Source organism: Oncorhynchus mykiss, chromosome 13, assembly GCF_013265735.2.
Source record: "Oncorhynchus mykiss isolate Arlee chromosome 13, USDA_OmykA_1.1, whole genome shotgun sequence".
Lineage (NCBI taxonomy): Eukaryota > Metazoa > Chordata > Actinopteri > Salmoniformes > Salmonidae > Oncorhynchus > Oncorhynchus mykiss.
In genome coordinates this window covers 22,045,504-22,073,496 of record NC_048577.1, presented here as the reverse complement: position 1 = coordinate 22,073,496, position 27,993 = coordinate 22,045,504, and the positions used below count along the sequence as shown (strand labels likewise).

At 42.1% G+C, this 27,993-nt stretch overlaps 2 protein-coding genes across 3 annotated transcripts; both read left to right on the top strand.

The window, feature by feature from the left end:
* LOC110485947 (trichohyalin) lies at positions 1–3,775 on the top strand. The gene is made up of 4 exons (XM_021557205.2): positions 1–121; positions 946–1,210; positions 1,338–1,540; positions 1,916–3,775. Exons 1-4 carry the CDS (start codon positions 88–90, stop codon positions 2,251–2,253), a joined length of 840 nt encoding a protein of 279 aa, XP_021412880.1. The 5' UTR covers positions 1–87; the 3' UTR covers positions 2,254–3,775.
* Positions 3,400–27,963, top strand: LOC110485946 (phosphoribosyl pyrophosphate synthase-associated protein 1). Of its 2 annotated transcripts, XM_021557203.2 has the most exons (11): positions 3,400–3,954; positions 11,787–11,839; positions 15,703–15,769; positions 19,823–19,995; positions 23,185–23,300; positions 23,438–23,493; positions 23,634–23,788; positions 24,915–24,959; positions 26,669–26,739; positions 26,980–27,126; positions 27,478–27,963. In XM_021557203.2, exons 1-11 carry the CDS (start codon positions 3,872–3,874, stop codon positions 27,634–27,636), a joined length of 1,125 nt encoding a protein of 374 aa, XP_021412878.1. In that variant the 5' UTR covers positions 3,400–3,871; the 3' UTR covers positions 27,637–27,963. The 2 variants fall into 2 exon arrangements, with proteins under 2 accessions (XP_021412878.1, XP_021412879.1); XM_021557204.2 differs by lacking the exon at positions 24,915–24,959.
* The last annotated feature ends 30 nt before the right edge of the window (positions 27,964–27,993 follow it).

The window sequence follows — 27,993 nt, the reverse complement described above, 5'->3', positions numbered from 1 at the left end:
GTCAGAATGGAACCTGTACTGGTGAGTGGACGTGTACTGTGACCTCAACATTTTGTGTGTATCAGCTGATCCCGGATACATGCAGATATGGAACGTGTGGTGGAGATGGCAAATAACGGTGGTGAGCCCGACATAAACTGCTACGTCTGACATTACATATTTTATTGTTCATAAATCCATAACCAGCATTTGTCATTTTTATGCGGCTCGTGTGATTTTCCTGTGCGCGCGCTGGCCCATAATAAACAATGCAACATTTATACTACAATTTTTTAACTGCGTTGCCTCTGCATGGGTAGACGTGCCGTGTTGCTTGCACTTGTGCCTAGAATGGCAAAGCGTTTTAGCAACTAGCCTACACCACCAGGCTTCGGCTGTTGCTTTGACAGTGAAAATGATAATATCGGCTTTGCTTTGTATGACAGCTGATCCCCAATCGCCAACAAATAGCCTAAAGGTCGTTCCCAGTTAAATTGCGTTTATGATTAAATACTTTGCCATGGGTTGTAATCATTAGCTTAATCTGTTACAAATCGTTTCGCCCTGTTGCAAAACCGTTTACTTCAAACGGAAACCGCAAACGAGAGTTTCTATTGGGACAAATTCAAATAGGGTCTCACCCGTTTTTCTTTACGTCTCCTTAAACGGAAACGGTTTCCAAAAGGACTACAACCAAGGTATGTTTCCCAAACATTCACCAATGTGAACCCCTTATATTCAGCCCAGTAGTTTATCTTGCAGCTCCCCATGTTGAACTTCAAGTTATTTCCTTACCACCTGGATTGTCTATTTACTTTCTGAAGTAGCAATTGAGGAGGAACAGTCAGTGAGGCTTGAACCAGTGTTACAGTATAAGTGCACTAGGGGCCCAGACCTTTTGGCAAAGGTCACATCTGAGGATTCTATACCAATAGTCACTTTTTCCGTCCCCCTTCCTCTCCCTAGGTTTCTCCCTCGCCGGCCCCTCCACCACTCCCCGCAAGCGACAGGTGCGATTCTCCGCCCGCCACGACATCCTGCTGCTCCGTGAGGTCATTGCTCAGAACCCGTTCTGTTCCAAGGAGTCGGGTCGTATCTGGGCCCGTGTCGGGGAGATCATCACAGCTGCCCTGCAGGACGAGAGCTTTGAGGTGGACGCCCGGCGTTGCAGGGAGAGGACCATGCTGCTGCTGGACTACTACAAGAAGCAGGACTTCCCCAGCCTACGCAGGTTGGTCAAGACTGGCCAGAAGTTGACATTAGACATACATACGCTTAATAGGAGGAATGTATTAGAAGCTGATACCCAACCTTGTGTGTCTGTGTCTGTTCATGCGTATTTGCCTGTATGTGTTCAGGTTTGGGACAGAGAGGCTGTATGCCCAGAAAGAAGACCTACTCCATGAGGTGTTGGAGCTGGAGGCAGAGAAGGGTCTTCTGGCCAGCGGGGAGAGTAAGTACCAGGATGAGGAACTCAGGAAACGAGCCTTGGAAGAGCTGGCTAGTCAACCAGAGCAGGACAAACCCATCATTATCTCCACACAAACAGGACAACCCAAAGGTAAGAACCCCATCCAAGTCTGTTTAGATCTGTGAGGTGAGAGAATAACTTTTAGATCTGTGATTATATTCAAATGGAGGAAGGAAATAGGACACATACCTGAAGAGATTACTGTTATTATAGCACTACTGTGACCAAACCAGTGGTTCCCCTGCAATTGCTTAGAATGCCCTGCCCTTGCCCCGCCTAAAACAGTTGTCTCTGTGTGTGCTGGTACTCAAAGAGACACACAGTGACATGTTTGCTCCTCAGCAACATTTTTGAGTGACTACGACCAAAGAAGTGATAACCAAAAAATGTTGACCTTTTGAGACTTTATCCTCCCCATCACCAACTATCTCCCTCTCTATTCTCTCCCCTCCCTGCCCCCTTCAGTCCCCATGACCCCAGAGCCCGAGGAGCAGCAGGAGAACCTGGCGGAGCTCTCGCTAGTCTCGGCGGCGCCCATGGCCAAGCAGCCTTGCCAATGCTGCTGCCAGACCTACTCAGAGATCCTCAGCTTCCTGGAGAAGCGCTCGGAGGCGGAACAACGACTGCGGGAGGAGGAGTTATTGCTGAGGAGGGAGGAGCTAGAGATCCAGAGGAGTAAGATCACTCTGGAGAGAGAGAGGCTGGGGGCGGAGAGGAAGGAGAGGGAGAGGAGGTTCGAGCTGGAGAGCCAGGAAAGACAGGTCATATTGGACCTGCTAAAGGAGAAGGTGCTCAAAGGATGAGAGGATTGATGGGGTGGTGGTGGAGGGGGGCAGGTGAGGGGCTGAAGGGACCAAAGGTGTATGGTGTGGATGTAACAGTATAACTTCTGTCCCCTCACCCCTACCTGGGCTCGAACCAGGGACCCTCTGCACACATCAACAACTGACACCCACGAAGCATCGTTACCCATCGCTCCACAAAAGCCGCAGCCCTTGCAGAGCAAGGGGAACAACTACTCCAGGTCTCAGAGAGTGACGTCACCCGATTGAAACGCTATTAGCGCGCACCACCGCTAACTAGCTAGCAATTTCACATCGGTTACATGGACATAACATTAAGACGTTGGGAGGGTGGTACTACCTCTGGATCGCACCCTCTGCCCCCTGTTCTACGCCAATGGCCTTAGTGAAGGAATCTGCTGTGACACCCATATATAAGTGTGGAGATCCATGCCTAGCATTGAGCTAAGCTGGATGACCGCATTCCACAAGGACACTGACAAAAAAAATAGGTAGCACATCCTCACACTGTACATATACCCACACATTATCTTATTAAACAAATCCTTTGGTGATAGAATAACAAGCTGTTCATCAAGGGTAATTTTTATAGTGAAAAGACAAAATTGCCAGCAATTCTCCCAATGTCAATTAACTCTTTAGTCAATTCTGACTTTGTGGTCATTATTATGAAGCTGTTCCTGCTGAAAATTCAAGAAAGTACTTACGTAACCTCCTAATGATATGGGATGACTACAAGCAATTTTGAAACTGTATTTGTTAATTGAGGAAAGAGTATAGAAAAGTTTCATTAGGCTAGTTAGATTTCTAGGAAATATGACAAAGTTGTGTAACAATTTTTATTTGATTTGTATTATATTAAATTATACATGACGTACCGTTCCCCCTGAAATACCACTTTTAAAGTATTTAAAACATAATATGTTACCTAGATGTTGTTTCTTCATAATAACTCATTACTTGAGCGTCTCTTTACGTCTTTTTACGCCTTCTACGTAAGGTTACTCTTTGACCTCGCGCATAATTGAAGTAGTCTGAGTGGTTGAAAATTCGAACAAACCGCCCTCTGTTCCAAAGCAGCAATCACATTGGATTATTATACTGCCAATATGTTAATCGTTGGCTACCCAATGAAATTACTCTTATTTTCTTTGACGCGACCTCGTTGCTACAAAGTTTACATTAGCTACGCTAGACGCAACATTGTATACACTTTTTGAGATTACACGAGTCTGCTGTAGTGTACTTTTATTGCAAAAATATTTTTCCAGTTGAAGAATTAGGTGGAGCGCGTTTTTCGTAGAGTAGCCTACAGATCTATGTGCGGATGTGGAAAAACTCAGTTTTCTAGTTTGATAGACCAGTCATACTGCGATCGATAAGTAGCTGTGTTTACTTACGCCAGTTATGTGGGTTAGCTACATATAGGCCGGTGTTTATTTTAGATTTTGTAACATTCCTCACTCGACGTATTTCCGTGTTCTTAAATCCTGCATTTATAAAAGGAGTCGATATTGTCAATGTGAGTAGGCAAAGTACGTGGCCATTGACTTTTATAAGGCCCTATAAATCTCGTCTGTCATTCTCGAACTTCAAAGCTTTCCTATATCACTCAACAATGAATATCTCAAAAAGTGGGTACCGTGTCTTCTCTGCCAACTCGACCACCGCATGCACCGAGCTTGCCAAGAAGATCACGGAGTAAGTATATGCTGCGCATTCAAATTAATCTCTTGCAACTCTCTCAAATCACATTTTTTTTTCTCTCAACTCTATTTAAAAGTAGTCAAAAGACAAATTTAGTGGTGGCCTAGCGCAGTGGTTCCCAAACGTTTTCAGTTAACGTAAACTCACTCACTTTTGTACATCGCCTCGGTCTGTACAATTTACCTTTATTTTAGCGCCCCAAAAACGTAATACTTCCAGATCAACTGTAATGTCAATACCATTGTAAAGCACAATTTATCCCCTTTCCAACATTATTAATTACATGACCCCCACGCTGCCCGTTTCTGCATGATTCAAGTAGGCAATGAGCCCCGTTTTAAAAATGGCGGGTGGGGAAGCGATACTAATGCGTGATAGTGAGGAGATATGTTGTGTGGGAAAATTGCTTTTTTTCACTCGATCTGTCCAACTGATCGCCTCTAAAATATAAATAAAACACTATAAAGAGTTTATATGTGTCATTGCTTTATGCGTGCTGTACATTACTGCATGACACGTCACGATGTAACGGAGGGTCTGTTTTTTTCCAACTTTTCTCCAACACTATAGAGCCATTACCATGTCAACCAAGGCTTGAATAGAAACTTTGTTCACACCCCAGATTTTGAAGTCAACACAGCCTGGTTTGAATGTTGCGGTTGCCCACATTTGTACGGAATGGGGTGAGTTTAGGTTACTGTTCCACCAACTGAATTTTGCTCTGCCGGATTACTCCTGAAGTACCCCCTCGTGTGCATTTTACCAGTGGGCCTATGGTCTCATGAGTCTTCTCAAGTACCCCCTGTGGAAAGGCAAAGTACCCCTAGGGGTCCTAGTACCCCTGGGAACCACTGGTCTAGCAGTATAGGCCGCTGCTTCTAGAGAACATGTACCGCTGCCAGTGTGGGTTTGAATCCGGCCCTCTTTCAGCAAAAACTCTTAACTTTCCTCTCGCCTATACAATAAAATAAGTAAAGGGCGGGATAGCCCCACTACATAAATTTAAAAAGTGGTGGAAAAATATCAGAATTGGGCTATCTTTGTAAAAGCAGCCTTTTAAGCCTACTTTTAGCTTGCTAGACTCCAGATGATCTGTCACTTAAAATTGCAAGGATGAGAGAGAATGACCTCGCACATAACTTTGCTAAGGGACTTCAAGCAAACTGGTCTAACAAACGGCCCATTCCAGGCAAACAGTATTTCAAACATAGGGGCAGTTACAGTTGCTGCCCCAGCCCCAGACACTGACCTGTTTTTCCCGATTCCCATGTTTAATATACAAGTGCATCAGTCTGCTGACCCCAAACCGATCTAAATATAACATGCATTGGTCAGAATATTCATTAAATTACATTCTTTATGGCCTCCCGAGTGGCGCAGGGGTCTAAGACACTGCATCGCAGTACTAGCTGTGTCACTTGAGATCCTGATTTGAGTCCAGGCTCTGTCGCAGCAGGTCGCGACCTGGACACCCATTGGGCGGCGCACAATTGCCCCAGCGCTGTCTGGTTTAGGGGAGGGTTTGGCCGGTAGGGATGTCCCATCGCGCTCTAGCGACTCCTGTGGCAGGTCGGGCACGCATGCACGCTGACAAGGTCGCCAGGTGTACGGTGTTTCCTCCGTCACATTGGTGTGGCTGGCTTCCTGGTTAAGCGGACATTGTGTCAAGTAGAAGTGCAGCTTGGTTGTGTTTTGGAGGACGCACGGCTCTCAACCTTCGCCTCTCCCGAGTCCATACCGGGAGTTGCAGCGACGAGACAAGACTAACTACCAATTGGATACCATGAAAAAATGAAGGTGAATGTAAGAAGCGCTCATCACTTCAAATAGGCTATGTCATTTTTAGAAACAGGAGTTTGGCCTTTCTGTGGCTTTAGGCTCATGACTCCCATAGTGACTCCCATAGTGACGCCTCTAGCACTGAGATACAGTGCCTTAGACCGCCGTGCCACTCGGGAGCCCCATCTATGCGCTGTTAAATGTTTTTACCCGGAATGAAAGTAAGGTACTGGAGACAGATTTTAAAAAAAGAGTTAACTAGGCAAGTCAGTTAACACATTTTTATTTACAATGACTGCCTACCCCTGCCAAACCCTCCCCTGACCCAGATGGCGCTGAGACAATTGTGCGCCGTTACTGGGACTCCAGATCATGGCCAGTTGTGAAGTGATGCCTCCAGCACTGTGATGCAGCGACTTAGACCTCTGCGCCACTCAGGATCCCAAACAGACTCATCTGGCTATAACTGCTGAACAGGCAATAGATTTTAACAGGCAATATATTTTATTTTGAGTGTTTAGGTTCACGATCAGGTTTTGGTCATTTTGCATTAAACAATCGGTGTATATGGTCATCTTTAGATATACAGGGTAAAGTAGATAATTTCATAATGAGGGCAGCAATCACATGGAGGCCCACTGCATGGCCAAAGCGAGAAGAGAAGATCTCTCTGTTAGATCTCTGTTAGAAACCATTGGATTTTGAGATGGGTGGAATTCAGTTGTGCAGAGTGTACAAAACATTATGAACACCTGCTGTTTCCGTGACAGACTGAACAGGTGAAAGCTTTGAAAGCTTATTGATGTCACTTGTTAAATACACTTCAATCAGTGTAGATAAAGTGGAGGAGACTGGTTAAAGAAGGATTTTTAAGTTGATTTTTAAGCCTTAAGACAATTGAGACATGGATTGTGTGTGTGCCATATAAGAGGGTGAATGGGAGAGACAAATATTAACAAAACCATTGTTTTGTACATTCAGTATATATTCATTGACTCATAATTTGTAAACAATAAATATTGAAACATACCTAGCTCGGTCACTTAATCTGCAAAAATGACAAGTTTATTAGTGGGTGATGGTGATTTCAGAACCCCTAATCTGATAGGTAATGTACATGCTTAGTCTTCCTTATGGGTAAGCTCCGGTGCCTACATAGTACAGTCGTGGCCAAAAGTTTTGAATGACACAAATATGCATTTTCACAAAGTCTGCTGCCTCAGTTTGTATGATGGCAATTTGCATATACTCCAGAATGTTATAAAGAGTGATCAGATGAATTGGCAATTAATTGCAACGTCCCTCTTTGCAATGCAAATTAACTGAATCCCCCAAAAAACATTTCCACTGCATTTCAGCCCTGCCACAAAATACCAGCTGACATCATGTCAGTGATTCTCTTGTTAACTTCACTAGGGTAGGGGGAAGCATTTGGAATTTTGGATGAAAAGCGTGCCCAAATTAAACTGCCTGTTACTCAGACCCAGAAGATAGGATATGCATATAATTAATATATTTGGATAGGAAACACTCTAAAGTTTCTGAAACTGTTAAAATAATGTCTGTGTGTAACAACTGATATGGCAGGCAAAAACCAGAGGAAAATCCAACCAGGAAGTACTATTATTTTGAAAGGCTGTTTTTCCATTGTAAGCCTATCCACCATACAAAGACTTCACGAGCTCTGTGGCTTCCTCTACATGTGGCCAGTCTTTAGGCATTGTTTCAGGCTTTTACTCTGAAAAATTAGGGAGATACAGCACTTTTAATCAGTGGCTAGTGGAAATTTCCATTCATCAGCCATGCGCCTGACCGGGAACGCGCCTTTCTTGTTTCTCCTTTCCTATTGACAAAGCTTTTGTCCGGTTTAAATATGATTGATTATTTATGACAAAAATAACCGGAGGATTGATTTTTAAACATCGTTTGGCATGTTTCTACTAACTTTTATTGTACTTAAAAAAAAAAGGGAGTACCAGAAAATGTAGCCACACTTTAATGACGTATATATGTCACCAACCACCTCCTTTTCAGTCAAATGCTTTCAGTCAAAAAATAGCTAAACAATGAACTACAATCCCATGAAATGGTGTAGTATGAATCTGCAGGTATTCTTCTCATACTCTGCTTCCACCGGGCATTCCACTTATTAAAAATCTTAGTTAACTTCTTCCGTGACAACAACACTGTTGATTGCTGTTTCTTCTCCACCACTGTCATCAGAAGACTCTGCAATGTCTGGTTCAGTGAAAATGTTTTTGCCCAAGTCAGGAATTTCCTCATCTGATTATTCGCAACTTCTTCCCTACTGAGCTTTGTTGATAGCACCTGTAAAATTCAGGGCAGAAATGCTGTTGAGAGCAGTAGCAACACTTTTGCAGTTCTCCATGGCTACTATATCTTTCAAAAAGCTGTGGTAGCAAGGATTCTCTACACATACTGAGTAGCTCATGTTATAGACAGAAGCATGCTACATGGCAGACCAATCCAAACTCCTCTTTCAGCATGTCCAGCCCATTCATTATCTCAGCCAATCATTGCACCTCGGAATTCGATAAGGAAGACGTGCACCGTTGCATCCCCGATGTCTCTGTCTTCACTAGTAGCCTACTTCAGAGCTGCTATTTCTGTGAGAAGGGTACGGTCACGTGATGGGCATTGGCTAATAAGAATTGAGATATGAGAGCCGCGAGCCGTGCTTCGGAGCACTTTGGCCACAATGCATTCATGTGGCCATAACGCCCCCTAAAAACAAGGGCCATCGATGCAGGCGGGAAATTTTAGGCCTGATCAGCAGGGCTCTAAATGAACATTTTGCTGATAGGAGCACTACAAAAAGTAAGACGCGCTTCATGAAATTTTAAGAGCACCAGAATAAAATAAATATTGAGATACAGCTTATATTGGGCCTATATGAATTCTAGGTACAGTTGAAGTCGGAAGTTTACATACACTTAGGTTGGAGTCATTAAAACACATTTTTCAACAACTCCACAAATCTCTTGTTAACAAACTATAGTTTTAGCAAGTTGGTTAGGACATCTACCTTGTGCATGACACATTTTTCCAACAATTGTTTACAGACAGATTATCAGTTATAATTCACTGTGTTACAATTCCAGTGGGTCAGAAGTTTACATACACTAAGTTGACTGTGCCTTGAAAAACAGCTTGGAAATTCCAGAAAATTGTCATGGCTTTAGAAGCTTCTGATAGGTACACCTCCAATTGACAAAACATGTCAATTAGCCTATCTCAAGGCCTACCTTCAAACTCCGTGCCTCTTTGCTTGGCATCATGGGAAAATCAAAAGAAATCAGCCAAGACCTAAGAAAAAAATTGGAGACCTCCACAAGTCTGGTTCATCCTTGAGCAACTTCCAAATGCCTGAAGGTACCACGTTCATCTGTACAAACAATAGTACACCAATTATAAACACCATGGGACCACGCAGCCGTCATAACGCTCAGGAAGGAGACGCGTTCCTCGCCTCCTAGAGATGAATGTACTTTGGTGCGAAAAGTGCAAATCAATCCCAGAACAGCAGCAAATGACCTTGTGAAGATGTTGGAGGAAACTGGTACAAAAGTATCTATATCCGCAGTAAAACGGGTCTTATATCGACATAACATTTTGGAGAAATGTCCTCTGGTCTGATGAAACAACAATGGAACTGTTTGGCCATACGTTTGGAGGAAATAGGGGATGCTTGCAAGCCAAAGAACACCATCCCAACCGTGAAGCACGGGGGTGGCAGCATCATGTTGTGGTGGTGCTTTGCTGCAGGAGGAACTGGTGCACTTCACAAAATAGATGGCATCATGAGGCAGGAAAATTATGTGGATATATTGAAACAACATCTCAAGACATCAGTCAGGAAGTTAACGCTTGGTCTCAAATGGGTCTTCCAAATGGACAATGACCCCAAGCATACTTCCAAAATTGTGGCAAAAGGGCTTAAGGACAACAAAGTCAAGGTATTGGAGTGGCCATCACAAAGCCTAGACCTCAATCCTATAGAACGTTTGTGGGCAGAACTGAGAATGTGTGTGAGAGCAAAGAGGCCTACCAACCTGACTCAGTTACACCAGCTCTGTCAGGAGGAATGGGCCAAAATTCACCCAACTTATTGTGGGAAGCTTGTGGAAGGCTACCCAAAATGTTTGACCCAAGTTAAACAATTTAAAGGCCATGCTACCAAATACTAATTGAGTGTATGTAAACTTCTGACCCACTGGGAATTTGACATTCTTAAAATAAAGTGGTGATCCTAACTGACCTAACAGAGGGAATTTCTACCAGGATTAAATGTCAGGAATTGTGAAAACGGAGTTCAAATGTATTTGGCTAAGGTGTTTGTAAACCTCCAACTTCAACTGTATGTACAAGTGTGTATTATGCACGTATGAATTGGAAATGTTTTTTTTTGCATATTCAAACTCAACGATAGACACTCAGTGGGGTCACACCTAGGGTCTGCCTTTATCAACAGTACCTTGCTCTCGGGCAGATTTTTCACCTTGTCGGCTTGGGGATTCGAACTAGCGACATTTGTTACTGGCCCAACACTAACCGCTAGGCTACTTAACTAGTCCACTCTCGTTTCTCAAAATGCTCTTACTATACAAAAGCATTGAGTGAGAATGGCAAAGGGAGGGGTTTATGACATGGCTACTCCCATCCGCTGAAGTGAAAGCACCGATGTTGGGCGATTAGACCTGGATCGCAGTCGGCGTTCCAATTCATTCCAAAGCTGTTCGATTGGGTTGAGGTAAAGGGTTCTGTGAAGGCCAGTCAAGTTCTTCCACACCGGTCTCGACAAACCATTATGAACCTCGATTTGTGCATGGGGGCATTGTCATGCTGAAACAGGAAAGGGCCTTTCCCAAACTGTTGCCACAAAGTTGGAAGCACAGTGTATCGCTGTAGCGTTAAGAGTTTTCTTCATTGGAGCTAAGGGGCCGAGCCCAAACCATGACAAACAGCCCCAGACTATTATTCCTCCACCAAACATTAAAGTAGGCACTATGCAGTCGGGCAGGTAGTGTTCTCCTGGCATCGGCCAAACACTGATTCGTCTGTCGGACGACACTCAAAAGACCACGATTCCACTGCGCCCAGAATCCAATGGCGGTGAGCTTCACACAATCCCAGTCGACAATTGGCATTGCGCATGGTGAGGGGTTGGGTTAAATGCGGAAGACATTTCAGTTGAAGGCATTCAGTTGTACAACTGACTAGGTATCCCCCTTTCCCTTGTGTGCGGCTGCTCTGCCATGGCTTGGCTTACGGAGCGCTCTTTGAAAATAAGCACTCGTATAGTTGTGTTCCAACGTCTCGAGTTTCCTCACCACACTGGTGCAACATTATCTTCCTATTGCGGATTACCGGGACCCCATTTTAAATGTTGTGGGCCTACCAAATCTACTCACCATTTGTTTACACATTTTTCAGTCATGTTACTTCATTGACTAGCTAGCTAACAATGTAACTTCACCAGTATATCCAAACATTTTCAGGCAAAGAAATAAAAGGGATAGCTTCTTCAGGATATCAATGATCATAGCAAAGAATGAATGACATCTCTCTTTCACCTGACTTTTTTTTTAGAGATGGTGGACAATTTTTCAATGTAATGCATCTCAATAGAAACATTGCGTGTTTACACAATGTAGAAACCTAATATTCTACAAATTTACTAAGTCATTTTAATGACAGGTATTCATAAACATTTCATTTGATAATAAACAAATGTCTTTACACCACCACTATTAGAGTTCAAAAGTCCTAACCGACTTGCCAAAATTATAGTTTAACAAGAAATTTGTGGAGTGGTTGAAAAACCAGTTTTAATACACTTAGGTTGGAGTATGTAAACTTCTGACTTCAACTCGATCTTAAATAGGACAAACATAAGCACCCACAATAATAATGATTGAAGAGTTGGGCCAGTTACTCAAAAGGCGGGCATTCCTCCTGTGTGTGGATGATTTTAGTTGTGTGTTTTTGTTTATTTACTGTCTAACACCTTCCTTCTCTCCTTGCAGACGGCTTGGCGTAGACTTGGGAAAGTCGGTTGTTTACCAAGAGTCCAACAGAGGTGAGATGCCAGGTTAACCCTTTCAGCTTCATATAGTATACACTGAGTGTACAACACATGAAGGACCCCTTCCTAATATGTGAACGACCAGCTCGATTCAGTCTTATGTGGCAAAATTGTGAGTCTCTAAAAGTAGAGATTCAGAGCTAAAAAATGTGATATCATACACTACAGTTGAGGAACAATTGGGAAAGTACTTCTGCTTTGAAAGTTGATAAACTTGTAACCCCATTTTTGATAAAATGGCCCTTGAATGTTTTGTTATACCTATTGGAGAAATCTTTGTCTACACCCATTCAGTATTGTTCACACCCTCTTAAGCCACACCCGTCTCTTTAAGGATTCACATGTGAGGCCGTGCTAAACCGAGTGATTACAGTAGTGAACTAAACAACTAAAGGTTTATACTATGTCTATCGACAGTCTGTATACAGTTGTCGCAGTGACATGAACATTCTATGTTGTCGCAGTGACATGAATAAAAACAACAGGCTGCATGACATCAGCATCCTGGTGGTCCAAAATAGCATAACTGGTGTATTTTAACACCAATAAACCAATTTGTTAAAATTAATTTAGTATATGTCAATCGAGCAAACCAGGCAAATAAAAGCAACTTTCTAAACAATGTTTTGGTCAGTTTCTAGCTTGTTAGCTGGCTTGCCAGTTCAGATAATTACCATATCATATAGCTGACAATGTTTTAATTGACCTATTTTGTATTAATTATTTAAGGTAAATAAACTCACAACAAGATCATTATTTACAAGTTAATGGCAAGCTAACTACAGAAAATAGTTTGTGATTGTGACAAATAATTGTATTTATTGAACTTGGACACTGTCTATTTGGCCTAACGTTATATCTAATTTGACTTTGGTGCTGGTCATGTTCTTCACATTACCGTCTCTGGTAAACACGCACGATATCAAATAAAATCTGTTTATTTGTCACATGCATATGATACAGAAGATGTAAACGGTACAGTGAACGTTTACTTGCATAGTGGAGTTTTTTTGTTTAGCTAGCTAGCTAGCTAGCTCAACAATGAACCTTAATCCCAACTCATAACGTTACTGTCCTTTATGAATTTTCAGGTAGGTAAAGCTAACCAACTAGGTTCATTGTTTCTTAGCTAGGTAACATTAGGCTATAGGTAGCAATTCAAATGGCTCTGAGGTAAGAATAATATTATTATTACGTTATTTTCTGCCAAAATTAGAAACGTATAATATCGGAAACTGTAGCTAGCTAGACTCTTACATGTATTCATAGATTAACGCTTCTCCCTGACCGATGCCATGGTTGCCCTTAGTTTGAAGATGTAATCCGGAGACAAGTGTTTTATACAACAGCCTTGTGTGTGTTCTCTTTTTGACTCCCTCCGCGTATTTACAATCAAACGGCAGAATTTTTTCTATCTCCTTAGCTGTCATACTCTGCTTCCACCGGGCATTCCACCAATTTTAAAACTGTCCTCATGAAAGTAGAGAGCATTAGCAACACTTTTGCAGTTCTTTGTGATATCTTACAAAAAGCGTTCGAAAGGATTACCTACGCATACTGCGCAGCTCACGCTAAAGAAAGAAGCTACATGGCAGACCAATCCAATTGGCTTGAGCAGCCCATCCATTATCTCAGCCAATCATAGCTATTGGAAAGGTTCCTGTTTTTTTTCTGTGGCTAAACCAACTAGGCTCGTAATTTAAATTATTTTATTCGTATTTACAAATGGCATACAATTTTGTTAAAGCACTTGAGTACACATTCCAAAAGAATTTTGATTAAAAAAATGTTTGCGTTCAAATACCTTATGTTAAGTAGTGACGTGACAGGAGTTTTCCTGAAACGAGTCACATTGAGTTGCACCCCCCACACTTTTGCCCGCAGAACAGCCTCAATTCATTGGGCATGGACTCTATAAGAGGTCGAAAGCATTCCACAGGGATGCTGGCCCATGTTGATTCCAATGCTTCCCAGAGATGTCAAGTTGGCTGGATGTCCTTTGGGTGGGGATCCATTCTTGACACACCCGGGAAACTGTTGAGTGTGAAAAACCCAGCAACGTTGCAGTTCTTGCCACAAACCGGTGCACCTGTTACCATACCCTGTTCAAAGGCACCCTCTGAATGGCGCACATACACAATCCATGTCTCAATTGTCTTAGGTAAAAAAGGATTTTTAAGCCTTGGGACACCAGGTGTGCAATTAATTATCAGGTAGAACAGAAAACCAGCAGGCTCTGGACCTCGTAGTGTAAGAGCTAAATATCCCTGGTATACAGTGCATTCGGAAAGTATTCAGACTCCTTGACTTTTTCCACATTTTGTTACGTTACAGCCCTATTCTAAAACTGATTCAATTGTTTTCTTTCAATCTACACACAAAACCACATAATGACAAAGCAAAAACAGGTTTTGACATTTTTGCAAATTTATTAAAAATAAACATATCACTTTTACATAAGTATTCAGATCCTTTACTCAGTACTTTGTTGAAACACCTTTGGCAGCGATTACAGCCTCAAGTCTTCTTGGGTATGATGCTACAAGCTTGGCACAGCTGTATTTGGGGAGTTTCTTCCATTTTTCTCTGCAGATCCTCTCAAGCTCTGTTAGGTTGGATGGGGAGAGTCACTGCACAGCTATTTTCAGGTCTCTCCAGAGATATTCAATCTCGTTTAAGTCCGGGCTCTGGCTGGGCCACTCAAGGACATTTAGAGACTTGTCCCAAAGCCACTCCTACATTGTCTTGGCTGTGTGCTTAGGATCAATGTCCTTAGGTCCTGAGCGCTCTGGAGCAGGTTTTCAACAAGGATCTTTCTCTACTTTTCATCTTTCCCTCAATCCGGACTACCGGTAGTCTCCTAGTCCCTGCCGCTGAAAAACATCCCCACAGTATGATGCTGCCACCACCATGCTTCACGTAGGGATGGTGCCAGGTTTCCTCCAGACGAGACACTTGACATTCTGGCCAAAGAGATCAATCTTGGTTTCATCACATCAAAGAATCTTCTTTCACGTAGTCTGAGAGTCTGTAGGTGCCTTTTGGCAAACTCCAAGCAGGTTGTCAACGTGCCCTTTTACGTGCCTTTTACTGAGGAGTGGCTTCCGCCTACCACTCTACCATTGTTTGGAGGAGATGAGAGAACCTTCCAGAAGGAGGACAATCTCCACAGAGGAACTATGTCAGAGTGACCATCAGGTTCCTGGTCACCTCCCTGACCAAGGCCCTTCTCCCCTGATTGCTCAGTTTGGCCAGGCGTCCAGCTCTACGAAGAGTCTTGGTGGTTCCAAACGTCTTCCATTTAAGAACGATGGAGGCCACTGTGTTCTTGGAGACCTTAAATGCTGCAGACATTGTTTGGTATCCTTCCCCAGATCTGTGCCTCGACACAAGCCTGTCTCTAAGCTCTACGGACAATTCCTTCGACCGCATGGCTTGGTTTTTGCTCTGACATGCACTGTCAACTGTGGGATATTATATATAGACAGGTGTGTGTGTTTCCAAATCATGCGCAATCATTTGAATTTACAGAGGTGGACTTCAATCATGTTGTAGAAACCTCTCAAGGATGATCAATGGAAACAGGATGCACCTGAGCTCAATTTCGAGTCTCATAGCAAAAGGTCTTGATACTTATGTAAATAAGGTATTTCAGTTTTAATTTGTATGTAATTGTGCAATTAAAGAAAAAACTGTTTTTGCTTTATCATTATGGGGTATTGTGTGTAGATTGGCTGTAACGTGAAAAAGTCAAGGGGTCTGAATAGCTTCCGAATGCACCGTAGATGATGGTCGGCATACTGTATCTGGGGTTACTTGCTCCTGGAACTGATTTGCTGCTTTTTTTTAATTTCCAGAAACCAGGGTGGATGTGAAAGAGTCTGTTCGTGGTCAAGACATCTTTATCATTCAGACCATTCCAAGGTGAGAGGATCCAGGTGGTCATGTCTTCTACACCGTCTTAAGTGTGTATATTCTAGTTGGTTGGATTTGCAGTATCGCCACAGAACCAAATTGATCAATAGAAACTAGATGAGAGGAACGTAAATGTATTCCCTTGTGAAATTAGGCAGACATTGTTGATTCATTGCTGATCAGTCAGAATATGACCCCCATGGGTGTCTGTCCTCCACAAACATATTTTCATCCAGTGGTTATGTCATTTATGGGTTGGCAGGAGCTGCCTGGGAAATTGAGATTGCAATATTAACAGCCAGCTACGGGGCACTGACCTGTAACAAGTAACTTTCCTGAACTTTTTAAATGTATTTTTTAGTCTAAAACAAGATGTTTTAGGCTTATTTATAGTGAAACAAATAAATTCTGGTCTTCATTTTGACAGTTCGTTGCAAAAGTGATATATTTAGGTATTTTAGTAATAAATCTAGCTCTTTTTGTCCTTAACGGTTAAACTCAACCATTGAAATTGTAATGTAAAAGAAGGCGCCTCTTCATCTCAAGGGAGAGGTTTGGTATGAAATACACTCCCTTCTAGATGTGCTAGGTGGTACCACCTCGAGGCTCACTATAAAAGCAGGTGACCACACGCCTTATTTGGTAATGGTCTGGTAAGTGGAGTGTGCCAGTATATTTAGCATAAGGCTTCCTTGACTAGACTACTGACATTACACAAAATTCAAAAGGCAGTAAGGCACATTTCCGCATATGATCAATTTTTTGCTTACTGTTTCATACACGCATGTGCTTTTACGAAGAATAAAAACATGTAGGCTTTGAGGATTTTACGTTTTATATTCGTAGCTATATCCATCATAATAAGAAATGGGTGACAATGGTGGCGCTGTCAACTCGTATTTTCTCCCAACTGCTATGACTAATTGGTGGCTCATAGTTCAATGGTTGTGATTTCTAATCCCACATGGAGCAGATACTTTTTATTTCAAATCCTTAATGTACAATATGTATCCCTGGTAGTAGTTGTAGGGTTTTATACAGTACCTACAGGACTGCTCCTGGCCCTTCTGCACCCCTAGGCGAGACAACAAAAAATGACGCCCCTTCAACAATAGTCCCAGTAAGCAAAATGATGTTGGAAAGACATCTAAAGTCCATTTTTCCAGATGTTGAAGTTAGATTCATTTTCGGTTCTGAATGAAAGTTGACAAGATGTAATTCATAGAAGTATGTTTGTTGCAAATAAAGGCTGGTCCTGACCGGACAAAAAAATAAGTCCAATAGGTGCCCGTATCTGTCCGTTCTTACCGAGGTATAGCCTACAGTAGGGATGGTCAACTCCAGTCCTTGGGGGCGGGAGAGGTGTCAAACTTGTTCCACATCTCTGGTCAACACAGCTGCTGACACTAATTCCATTCTAAACTGCAGATGCTCATTTGTTGATTATTGGTGTCAGATTTGTTATCTGGGGCAAAAGTGTGACACGGGTTTGGCACTAGAGGACTGGAGTTGCCCATCCCTGGCCTACAGTGTTGTCTAAAATATAATTTTAGGAATGCCATCTATGTGGTAGGCCTACCCTATGAAAAACAAAGATGACCAGATCAAAAAAAGATGTCCAAAAGACTGTCGGTCCGTCCTTACAGGGGTGTAGACAACCATGTCTGACCACAATGGAAATGTATGAATGCCCATCGTTTGTAAAACAGGCCGTTGCATTGGCTTTATTAGTCCTGATTCCTGTGACTAATCAATTTGGCTTTTTAAGCTCTGACTATCAGCAATCCAATTGTATCAGTAGGTGTTATCCTGAGCCTATTTGCGATGTGTTTACACAGTGGGAAATGCAGAATTTAATTTTTCGCTAATATCAGCTTGTAAAAAAACATGTCGGCGTACACATGAAATTTAGCACACGGGATGAAAGTCCTGGACAGCAATTGTGAGTAGCCTGATTGTCCATTCCATATTGTCTATTTTACTTTGACCCATCCTGTTTTTAGGATGTTTGTCAAGATGTCAGCGCATTCTTGATTTGATTGGACGCCATTTAGGTTAGGCAATTGGATTGGAGAAACCGGCATGATGTAAAAATGGTTAGTCTCATTACGTTGTTATACATTTTATCTCCAGTCTTTAGGCTACAGGAAAGACCACATACTCTTTCTACCATATGCTACATGATTTATGTAAAAAAAAAAAAAAAAATGATGGTATGTTGGTGGATCGCCGTAGCGACGCGTCTCTCCAACTGCACTCTGGAGAGGTGCGCTTGGAATGGACGAGTTAAATATTTTGCGGCCCTGCCTTTGACAAAGTTTACAATGCTTATCATAGGGCAGCATCAGTGCCCACCTTAAGCTGGAGATTCATATCTCCTTCTCCCCCTCTCTAACGTCAAGCACCAGCTGTCAGAGCAGCTCACAGATCATTGCACCTGTACATAGCCCATCTGTAAATATCACATCCAACTACCTCATCCCCATACTGTATTTACTTTGCACCCAAGTATCTCTACTTGCACATTAATTTTCTGCACATCTATCACGCCGGTGTTTAATTGCTATATCGTAATTACCTCGCCACTATGGCCTATTTGATTGCATTACCTCATTTTCACACACTGTATATATACTTTTTCTACTGTATTATTGACTATGTTTGTTTATTCCAAGTGTAACTCTGTGTCGATGTGCTTTGCTTTATCTTGGCCAGGTCGCAGTTGTAAAGGAGAACTTGTTCTCAACTAGCCTACCTGGTTAAATAAAGGGGAAATAAATAATTAAAAGCCCATATGCCACAGGTTGAGAGAAATTGTCATTGTTTTTTGGGCAGAATTAATTGTGAGGTTGGAGGTAAGTCTTGGTCAGTTTAGCTCAGAAAATGGCGCCCTAGTCGATCTGCCACCATAGGTGGATGCCTAATCCTACCTAATGAGCGAGCCGGCCAAGGTACCCAAGACCAATCTGAGTTAATTTGATTGTTGGAAAAAGAGCTACTGCGTAAATAATACAGTATAGGTTGGATTGAATTGAGCCCCTAATCTTAATTTTCAAGGTGACTATTGCATTTTTTTCCCCTCAGCACAATACCGCAATGTGAGTCCACATTTAAAATATAGGATTTTTGCACCCCAAGTGGGATTTGATCTTAAACCGCAAGTGGCAATAGATGCCAGGAACTTGGTGACTAACCACTGTGCGCTAACTGTCCAGAGATGTATTTGCTCACAATGCACATAATGTTATTGTCAGATTATGCTTTAGTAAGAAAGTGTTGGGATCAGGTACAACTATGTTTACCAATTCCTTCCACCCACAACTTCTAGCCTGAATGCATTTTTTAGAACATGCAACGGGTGAAATTGGGGTTTAGTTGCCCTTTTAATGATTGTGGTTGGCTCTGCTGCTTCAGGAGGCTGCCTAGGTCAAATCTTCTCTGGCACTACCTTACTGCACTCTTTGTATTAGTAATAAGACGTTATCTTTGATTACTAATTATAGTGTTAATAAAAGTGCCTCAAGTCCCCAACAAAGTTTGCCTCTGCTTCTCTCATGAACTAGCTGAATCCCATACAACAATGGAGTCATTCTTCGATACGATCTCGAGGCTTAATTATTTAGAAATGCCCCATAGCTTTCAAGGTTATACTTCAGGGTTTAGGGAACGACTATTAGTGTGGCGCTCAACGTCTTGTCTTACAATGTGGCGATTAGTGCCAGGACAATGGGCACGTAGTCAGGTAAGTTTAACATTGTAGGATACTGACTAGCGTCATAGACTCACTTACTTAAATGTGTAGTGAATGTGTTTGAACAAAGACGAGTGTTAACTCCGAGAGCGAACGCTCTGAGTGTGTTAATGTGGTTTTGAGACGTGCCGACATCTTGAATTTTATACCCCGTCAGTTACTACGACATGCAAATTAAAACCATGACAACACAACAGCCAGTTTTATTCAACAGTTTACTGAAATATCTACAACTACTCTTATCTTATTATGTTATCTTCTCTGTCCATCTTGCTCCATTGTCTCTTGAATGGTTCTTTTGTCCTACCCAGAGATGTGAACACGGCCATCATGGAGCTGCTGGTCATGGCCTACGCTCTCAAGACTAACTGTGCCAAGAACATCATTGGGGTCATCCCCTACTTCCCTTACAGCAAGCAGTGCAAGATGAGGAAGAGAGGCTCCATTGTCTGCAAGCTGCTGGCCTCCATGCTCGCTAAAGCCGGTATGTTACTATATGGCTACTGTATGCATCATGTGGCTTTCTCGTTGTTGTGATACCAATAGTGATTATTATTTATTTTTTTGCATAGTAGTTTACAATGTTGTAGGAAGATGGTTACAAAACTGCTAAGATAAGTTGTACACGTAGTTAATTAACTTTTTTTTTGGACCTATTTACAGTGAGGTAACGCAGTCTGGTATCAAATTTTATTGGTCGCATACACGTGTTTAGCAGATGTTATTGCGGGTGTAGCAAAATGCTTGTGTTTCTAGTGCCAACAGTGCAGTAATATCTAACAAATATATCTAACAATTTCACAACAAAACACACAATACACACATCTAAGTAAAGGAATGGAATTAAGAATCTATAAATATATGGACGAGAAATGTCAGAGCGACAGACTAAGATAGAATACAGTGTATATACATATGAGATGAGTAATGCAAAAATATGTAAACATTATTAAAGTGACTAGTGTTCCATTATTAAAGTGGCCAGTGATGATTTCAAGTTTATATAGGGCAGCAGCCTTTAATATGCTAGTAATGGCTATTTAGCAGTCTGATGGCCTTGAAATGGAAGCTGTTTTTCAGTCTCTCGTTCCCAACTTTGATGCACCTGTACTGACCTCGCCTTCTGGACGATAGCGGGGTAAACAGGCTGTGGCTCGGGTGGTTGTTGTCCTTGATGATCTACTAGACGTAACAGGAAATGTAAATCCCGGACACTCAAATTGTATGATGTGTTACGTATGGTTACATAAGACACACAAAATTGAAGTCGGGTGGGTGGGTGGGTGGGCTTATAAGGCGACCCAAAGGTTGTGAGTTCAAATGTCATCACGGGACAACTTCAGCGTTTCAGCTACTTTTCAACGACTTGCTACTTAGCATGTTAGCTAACCCTTCCCCTAACCTTAACCCTTTTAGCTAACCTTAACCGTATCATACGTTTTGCAAATTTGTAATTTATTTTTATTCAACCTTTTTATTTAACTAGGCAAGTCAGTTAAGAACAAATTCTTATTTACTAGGATGGCCTACCAAATATGGCCTACCGATTCAAATAAATACAAATAGGACAAAACACGTACCACGACGAGCGAACACGACATGAAGAGAGACCTAAGACGACGACAAAGCATGGCAGCAACACAACATGGCAGCAGCACGAAGCATGGTACAAACATTGGGCACAGAAAACAGCGCAATGGGCAAGAAGGTAGAGACCACAATACACGTGAAGCAGCCACAACTGTCAGTAAGAGTGTCCACGATTCCATCTTTGAATGAAGAGATGGAGATAAAACGGTCCAGTTTGAGTGTTTTTTGCTCATTCCAGTCGCTCGCTGCATCTAACTGAAAAGAGGAGTGACCAGCAGAACAGGTGTTGTATGTGGAGGTTGAGGGCTGCACGAGACATCTCATATAGGGGGGAGTGAGGCCTGAGAGGGTTTTATAAATAAGCATCAACCAGTGCGTCTTGCGACGACTCTACAGAGAGTACCAGTTTACAGAGTGCAGTGATGTGTCCTATAAGGAGCATTGGTGGCAAATCTGATGGCAGAATGGTAAAGAACATCTAGCCGCTCGAGAGCACCCTTACCTGCCGATCTATAAATTGTCTCCTTAGTCTAACATGGGTAGGATGGTCATCTGAATCAGGGTTAGTTAAGCAGTTGGTGGAAGAGGTGCAATTACGATAGAGGAAACCAAGTCTAGATTTAACTTTAACCTGCAGCTTTGATATGTGCTGAGAGGACAGTGTACCATCTAGCCATACTCCTAAGTACTTGTATGGGGTGACTACCTAAGCTCTAAACCCTAAGAGGTAGTAATCACACCAGTGGGGAGAGGGGCGTTCTTCTTACCAAACCACATGTTTTGTAGGCGTTGAGAACAAGGTTAAGGGCAGAGAAAGCTTGTTGGACACTAAGAAAGCTTTGTAGAGCGTTTAACACAAAATAAAATAGAACTTGGTTTGGTTTTCACGAGGATACAAACCCACGTGGGTGGTTGATAGACGAACGAGGAGAGAATAATCAAAGATAACGAACTAAAAATGAACTGTTTTACTTTTTATCTGTGGATTAATCGTCAGAGTAGAGAAATACTATTTTGTATAACACCGGGTCAAACTTCTACAAAGAATCAGCTAAAAAGAGGACCATATGCATGTCAGGTTAAATCCAATGTTAATCTCCAAGGCAAACTAGCTAGCTAGCAAAATGTTCATTCATGTTTTTTTTCCAACCTGCCCTGAAATTAATATAATTGATTTACAATTATTGTCTGGTTGGGGATGGACAAAATTATAATTCGCACAAGCACATATGTGAGCTGGTCTAGCTCGGGTGTTGCTTGACCCAGTGGTGGTAAAAGTACCAAATTGCCATACTTGAGTCATTTTCTATTAAGGTATCTTTACTTTTACTCAAGTAAAACTGCAAGTCACCCAGTAAAATACTACTTGAGTAAAAGTCAAACTATCTGGTTTTAAATACAGTGGGGCAAAAAAGTATTTAGTCAGCCACCAATTGTGCAAGTTCTCCCACTTAAAAAGATGAGAGAGGCCTGTAATTTATCATAGGTACACTTCAACTATGACAGACAAAATGAGAAACAAAATCCAGAAAATCACATTTGTAGGATTTTTAATGAATTTATTTGCAAATTATGGTGGAAAATAAGTATTTGGTCACCTACAAACAAGCAAGATTTCTGTCTCTCACAGGCCTGGTCTTGGCCATAGTGGAGTTTGGAGTGTGTCTGTTTGAGGTTGTGGACAGGTGTCTTTTATACTGATAACGAGTTCAAACAGGTGCCATTAATACAGGTAACGAGTGGAGGACAGAGGAGCCCCTTAAAGAAGAAGTTACAGGCCTGTGAGAGACAGAAATCTTGCTTGTTTGTAGGTGACCAAATACTTATTTTCTACCATAATTTGCAAATAAATTAATTAAAAATCCTACAATGTGATTTTCTGGATTTTGTTTCCTCATTTTGTCTGTCATAGTTGAAGTGTACCTATGATGAAAATTACAGGCCTCTCTCATCTTTTTAAGTGGGAGAACTTGCACAATTGGTGGCTGACTAAATACTTTTTTGCCCCACTGTAAGTAGTACTTTAAAGTATTTTTACTTAAGTATTTTACACCACTGGCTTGACCCACTGGTGTTATCACAGGGCTAACTCACATCATCACAATGGACCTTCACCAGAAGGAGATCCAGGGCTTCTTCAGTTTCCCTGTTGATAACCTGCGTGCCTCGCCCTTCCTGCTACAGTACATCCAGGAGGAAGTAAGACTACATTACCCAGAATCCTCCAGCCACTTGTAGAATTTCAATCATGACATAATGTATTTGTTGACTAAAGTTTAGTTTTAATGTGGTGTTGAACTGTGAAATCATGTTGGATAATGTTTATTTGGTTCTAGATTCCAGACTACAGAAATGCCATTATCGTTGCAAAGTCTCCTTCGGCGGCCAAGAGGTAACATAAAGGTTGGGAGTTTTCCAGCGAGATGGATAGTGAATGATGTGAAGTGTGTTTGTGGCTGCAGATTTGTGTGTAATTGTGATTGTTTGCTCTGTATGTATTTAAATCCTTTTTTGTGTGTGCGTTCATTCCAGAGCTCAATCCTATGCTGAGCGGCTGCGGCTGGGCCTGGCGGTGATGCACGGGGAGGCCCAGTGTTCAGAGTCTGACATGGCTGACGGAAGACACTCTCCCCCTCCAATGTCTTCAGGACGCACCACCTCTGGCCACCCTGGTCTGGAGCTGCCATGTAAGATACCCCTGATATGCACAGGCGTGTGTGCGCACGCACACACACACACACACACACACACACACACACACACACACACACACACACACTAGAAAACATCCCTGCCTTTGACCATAACATAAAAATCACTTGTGTTGCTCTCATGTATATAATCTGCCTAGTCAGCAGACAGTGCTGGTTTATGTAACCACTAGTGTCAGGACAGGATGAGTTCAGCCAACTGACCTGCTGTCTATCAGAGGAATCCATAGAAAGGTAATGAGTCTGAACCGAAGGGTTAAACCCCCACTGCTTATGGGGAGTTGACGACACTGGGATGGGCCTCCCATGCAGCATGCATACACTTGTGAACGCACGTACACCCAGACTCTGATCCTATCCATTGTAGAGACACTGAAACATGGCATTGGGTCAAAGGGAGGCTTTACAGAGATCTAATGGAACAGTATTTACAGAAAAATAATAAACTGTATTTATGGACTGTCCGAATAACAACCCATAGCTCAGAGAAAGTTATTTTTACAAATCCATTTGTCACAGAAATGCTGTTTAAAAAATCCAGCCCTGAATGCTTAAAGGCACTGGTAGCAAAGAGGACCTCCACACATTGTCCTCATGCTGACGGTGTGCAACTGGAGTGGTTCAGCCAGTCAGGGCTGTAGTATGTGTTGGTTCAGCAACAAAGCAATCATTCTCGGAAGCCTGACACTACTGGCAATGCCTGTGAAATACTGCAGGTCATAAGTCATCCATTCCCCTCGTTCCCCTCTCCTCCACACAGCTTCTGGATTTCTCTTCTCACCTTTTTCTTCTCATTCTTCTCTCTGTTTCTCCCTTCCTTTACACAGGAACAGGGTTGGTCTCCCTTTATCAAAACAACAGCTAAATTCAGATACGGAGCAAAGGGGCACCTTTTAATCTTTGAGAAAATAAGACCCCCTCCCCCCTGTTATTTTTTTATTTTAAACGTTATTTTATTTGCTTTCCTTGGATAAATGGGACCAGAAGGCCTGTCTTCAGTTCTGGAGTTGTTTGTCTGTATGCTGCCTGTATGTCTGTCTGTATGTCTATTATATATTCTCTGTATATGACAGTATTAACATATACCATTTATCTTTTGAAGACACAGGGAGGCACCAGCCTTCGTTCCCAGGCATAGAGCTCCCAAGTATGACCGTAATGCTCCACTCTCTCTTCTGCTAACCCCCTATCCTGCAATACTATTTGTGATCGCTTAAACCTGCCTGCATGTAATGTTGATGTCTACCGAGGGAGTTTCCATTTCTAGCAGTACTGACCTTCTAAATTCCACTGTGTGAAGATCTCAGTTCAGTGTTTAGACCGAGGGCGGGGCGGTCAAACACACCTGGGGCTTGAGTTTTAAAAAAAAATCTTTAAAAAAAAAAACTGTGTAGAAATGATAATCGTCCTACAATTATAGTCTTTTCATTTAGCCTGCTAGCTGTCATTGTAACGAAAGCCAGACAGTCGTGGGAGCAACGGAAATTCCTAAAGCGATGGATAGGGGACAATTTAAACAAATTTAAAAATAAAACACTGAAAAAATTTAAGGGAATATAATACATTTTAAGTGCTGCCCCGCCAACTGTTGGCTGTCACCAAATTTGGTATGCTTATTGAAACAAGATATCTGTAAAACAGCAGATTTCTTCACCTCAAATTGGTGTCAAGGTCTTTCAGATAATCTCAAGCTTACATTGTACGGTATTCCTCACTTGATACATTTGACATTACATGCCTTTTGTCTAATACACAATTAACTGTGAACTTCCAAAATTCTAATAAAATCATCACATTCAACCCTACCGATAGCAATACGAATCTGCTGGATGCATTCATGCAAAGCATCATGGAAAAATACATGTCTCTTCTCATGTATACTTTGGAGTTGCACTACAATTAATACCAGTTTGAAACCATGTGGCTTGTCAACATTCCCTTCAACATGCCTCAAATGTAGCATTTATCTGACTTTTGACCCCTTCAAAGCAACCAACAAAATGGCTGCTAATGCAAATGCCTTACCAGAGGGCACCTACTGTATTCCACTGCCAGGTTGGTGATTGGCATACATTTTATGGGGCCAATAATTGCCCCATAAATGTTATGTCATTTTCTCTATAGCTCCAATGGAGATGAAGGAAACATTGCAAGCACCTCAGAGGTTGAGTGAGGCATGATGGCAAGCTTGGTTGTGTTCCCCTGCATCCCTTTTCTTGATCAATTCCTAGATTAGAATTTTTAGAGCTAACTTGCTGATTCAGCAACGGTATGATTCTTGTTTATTTAAAAACTCAACCCCCCCCCCCCCCCCCCCAAAGCCGTAACAAATCTATTTGAACAAAATCCTTTTGTTGCTAATGTCAACACCTTGGAGTTCCAAGTAGAGCCTCATGATTCAAACTTGAGTTTTTAAATATGCAGACATCTGGTTGGATGCCTCTGGGCTGACGATGAGGAAACAGGTTTGAAGTTGGTTGTGATTTGGCATGGCATGGGGTTGCTGTGTGGATCCCTAAATCCCAAACCGGATGTTTTATTTGTGGGAAGGAAGACAGCTCTATACTCATAAGCCATGTGTTGCTATCATCGCAATATGCCTGAAGCTGCCCTATATTTACCCCAAATAATTTCACCTAGTTGTCCTTTTGTCAAAATGAGAGTTTCAGGATTATTCTGTAGGTGTTGTAGCAGTCTGTGGACATTGAGGTAGAGCTGTCTTGCATGGTCTTTGCAGGTGTTGAACTTGATCCCTTACTCAATCTCCTCTCCCAATAATTTCAATGTCATTTTTCCCCCTCATTTTCCTCTGAACCACTGTTTTGAAAGTGATTATAAATCTCTCTTCTCTTTCAGTAATGATGGCCAAGGAGAAACCGCCAATCACTGTAGTGGGAGATGTGGGAGGTCGCATCGCTATCATTGTTGTAAGAATTTGATCGTCTCTTATTTCTGTTTAAACTTGAACCCCTATGGGACAAAAAAAAACTTCAAGCTATTGCTAACAATCAAGAGTGAGTGTTATATCGACTAGTGAAGTTTCACACTCACTGTTCTGAGGAGGTCCTCGTGTAAGGTGTATTTGGACATACTGTATGATAGAGCTTGTGTTTTTTTATTTATCTAGACGCTAATAACCTTCCGCCTTTGTCGTTTCCCTCTCTCAGGATGACATCATAGACGACGTGGAGGACTTTGTGGCGGCGGCTGAGATTCTGAAAGAGAGAGGGGCCTATAAGATCTACATCATGGCGACACACGGCCTGCTCTCAGCAGAGGCCCCCCGGCTCATAGAGGAATCCGCCATCGACGAGGTAAGACGAAGGACACGGGCTGTACTCGCACAGGTGTTTTATTAAGCCTGAAATGGCTGTCTTTTCTAACATCGACACCACTGACAAATATTGTAAGTAGTCTGTGCTGCTCCGATACTTGAAGCTTCTCAAGGTCGGAAGTGTGTCTCTTTGCTGGATAAATCAAACAAATCTATGCTTTCTTAAAAAGACAAGTACACACACCGATACCCAAATACAGTAATATGCAATGCATACTCAAACTCTGCGAATACATTACTGTTTTCTAATAATTCAAAGGACATTCTTAAACATAGGTCCTGCTGTACCCTGGCTCTCCATTTTGTGTCCTTGTCCCCCCCCCCCCCCCAGGTGGTGGTGACTAATACAGTCCCTCACGAGGTCCAGAAGCTCCAGTGTCCCAAGATCAAGACAGTGGACGTCAGTATGATCCTGGCCGAGGCCATCCGACGCATCCACAATGGAGAGTCCATGGCTTACCTGTTCCGTAACATCACAGTAGATGACTGAGCTACACGCACAAATACGTTGTGTTCACACCGTGAGACCAAGGCTTTTCACCTCGGTTACATAGGCAGTTGTTGCTTTTCATTCTTGTTGACTTGCCATGTAAGAAAAAATATTGCATTCTCAATAAATGTCTACTGTTCAGTCCACTACTGTACTGTGTTATACTATATGCATGGTAAATACATCACCCATCACTCTCATAAAGAACAATTTGCACTGATATATCTTGGATTAGTTTAATTTAATCCTACAGTGTGTGTATTGTATGCAACTTTTCAGTGTTTACTTACAGCACAGCATTTGGTTAATAAATCCTTTTTTGATGAACATGTATTTGTGATCAATTGAACTCCAATA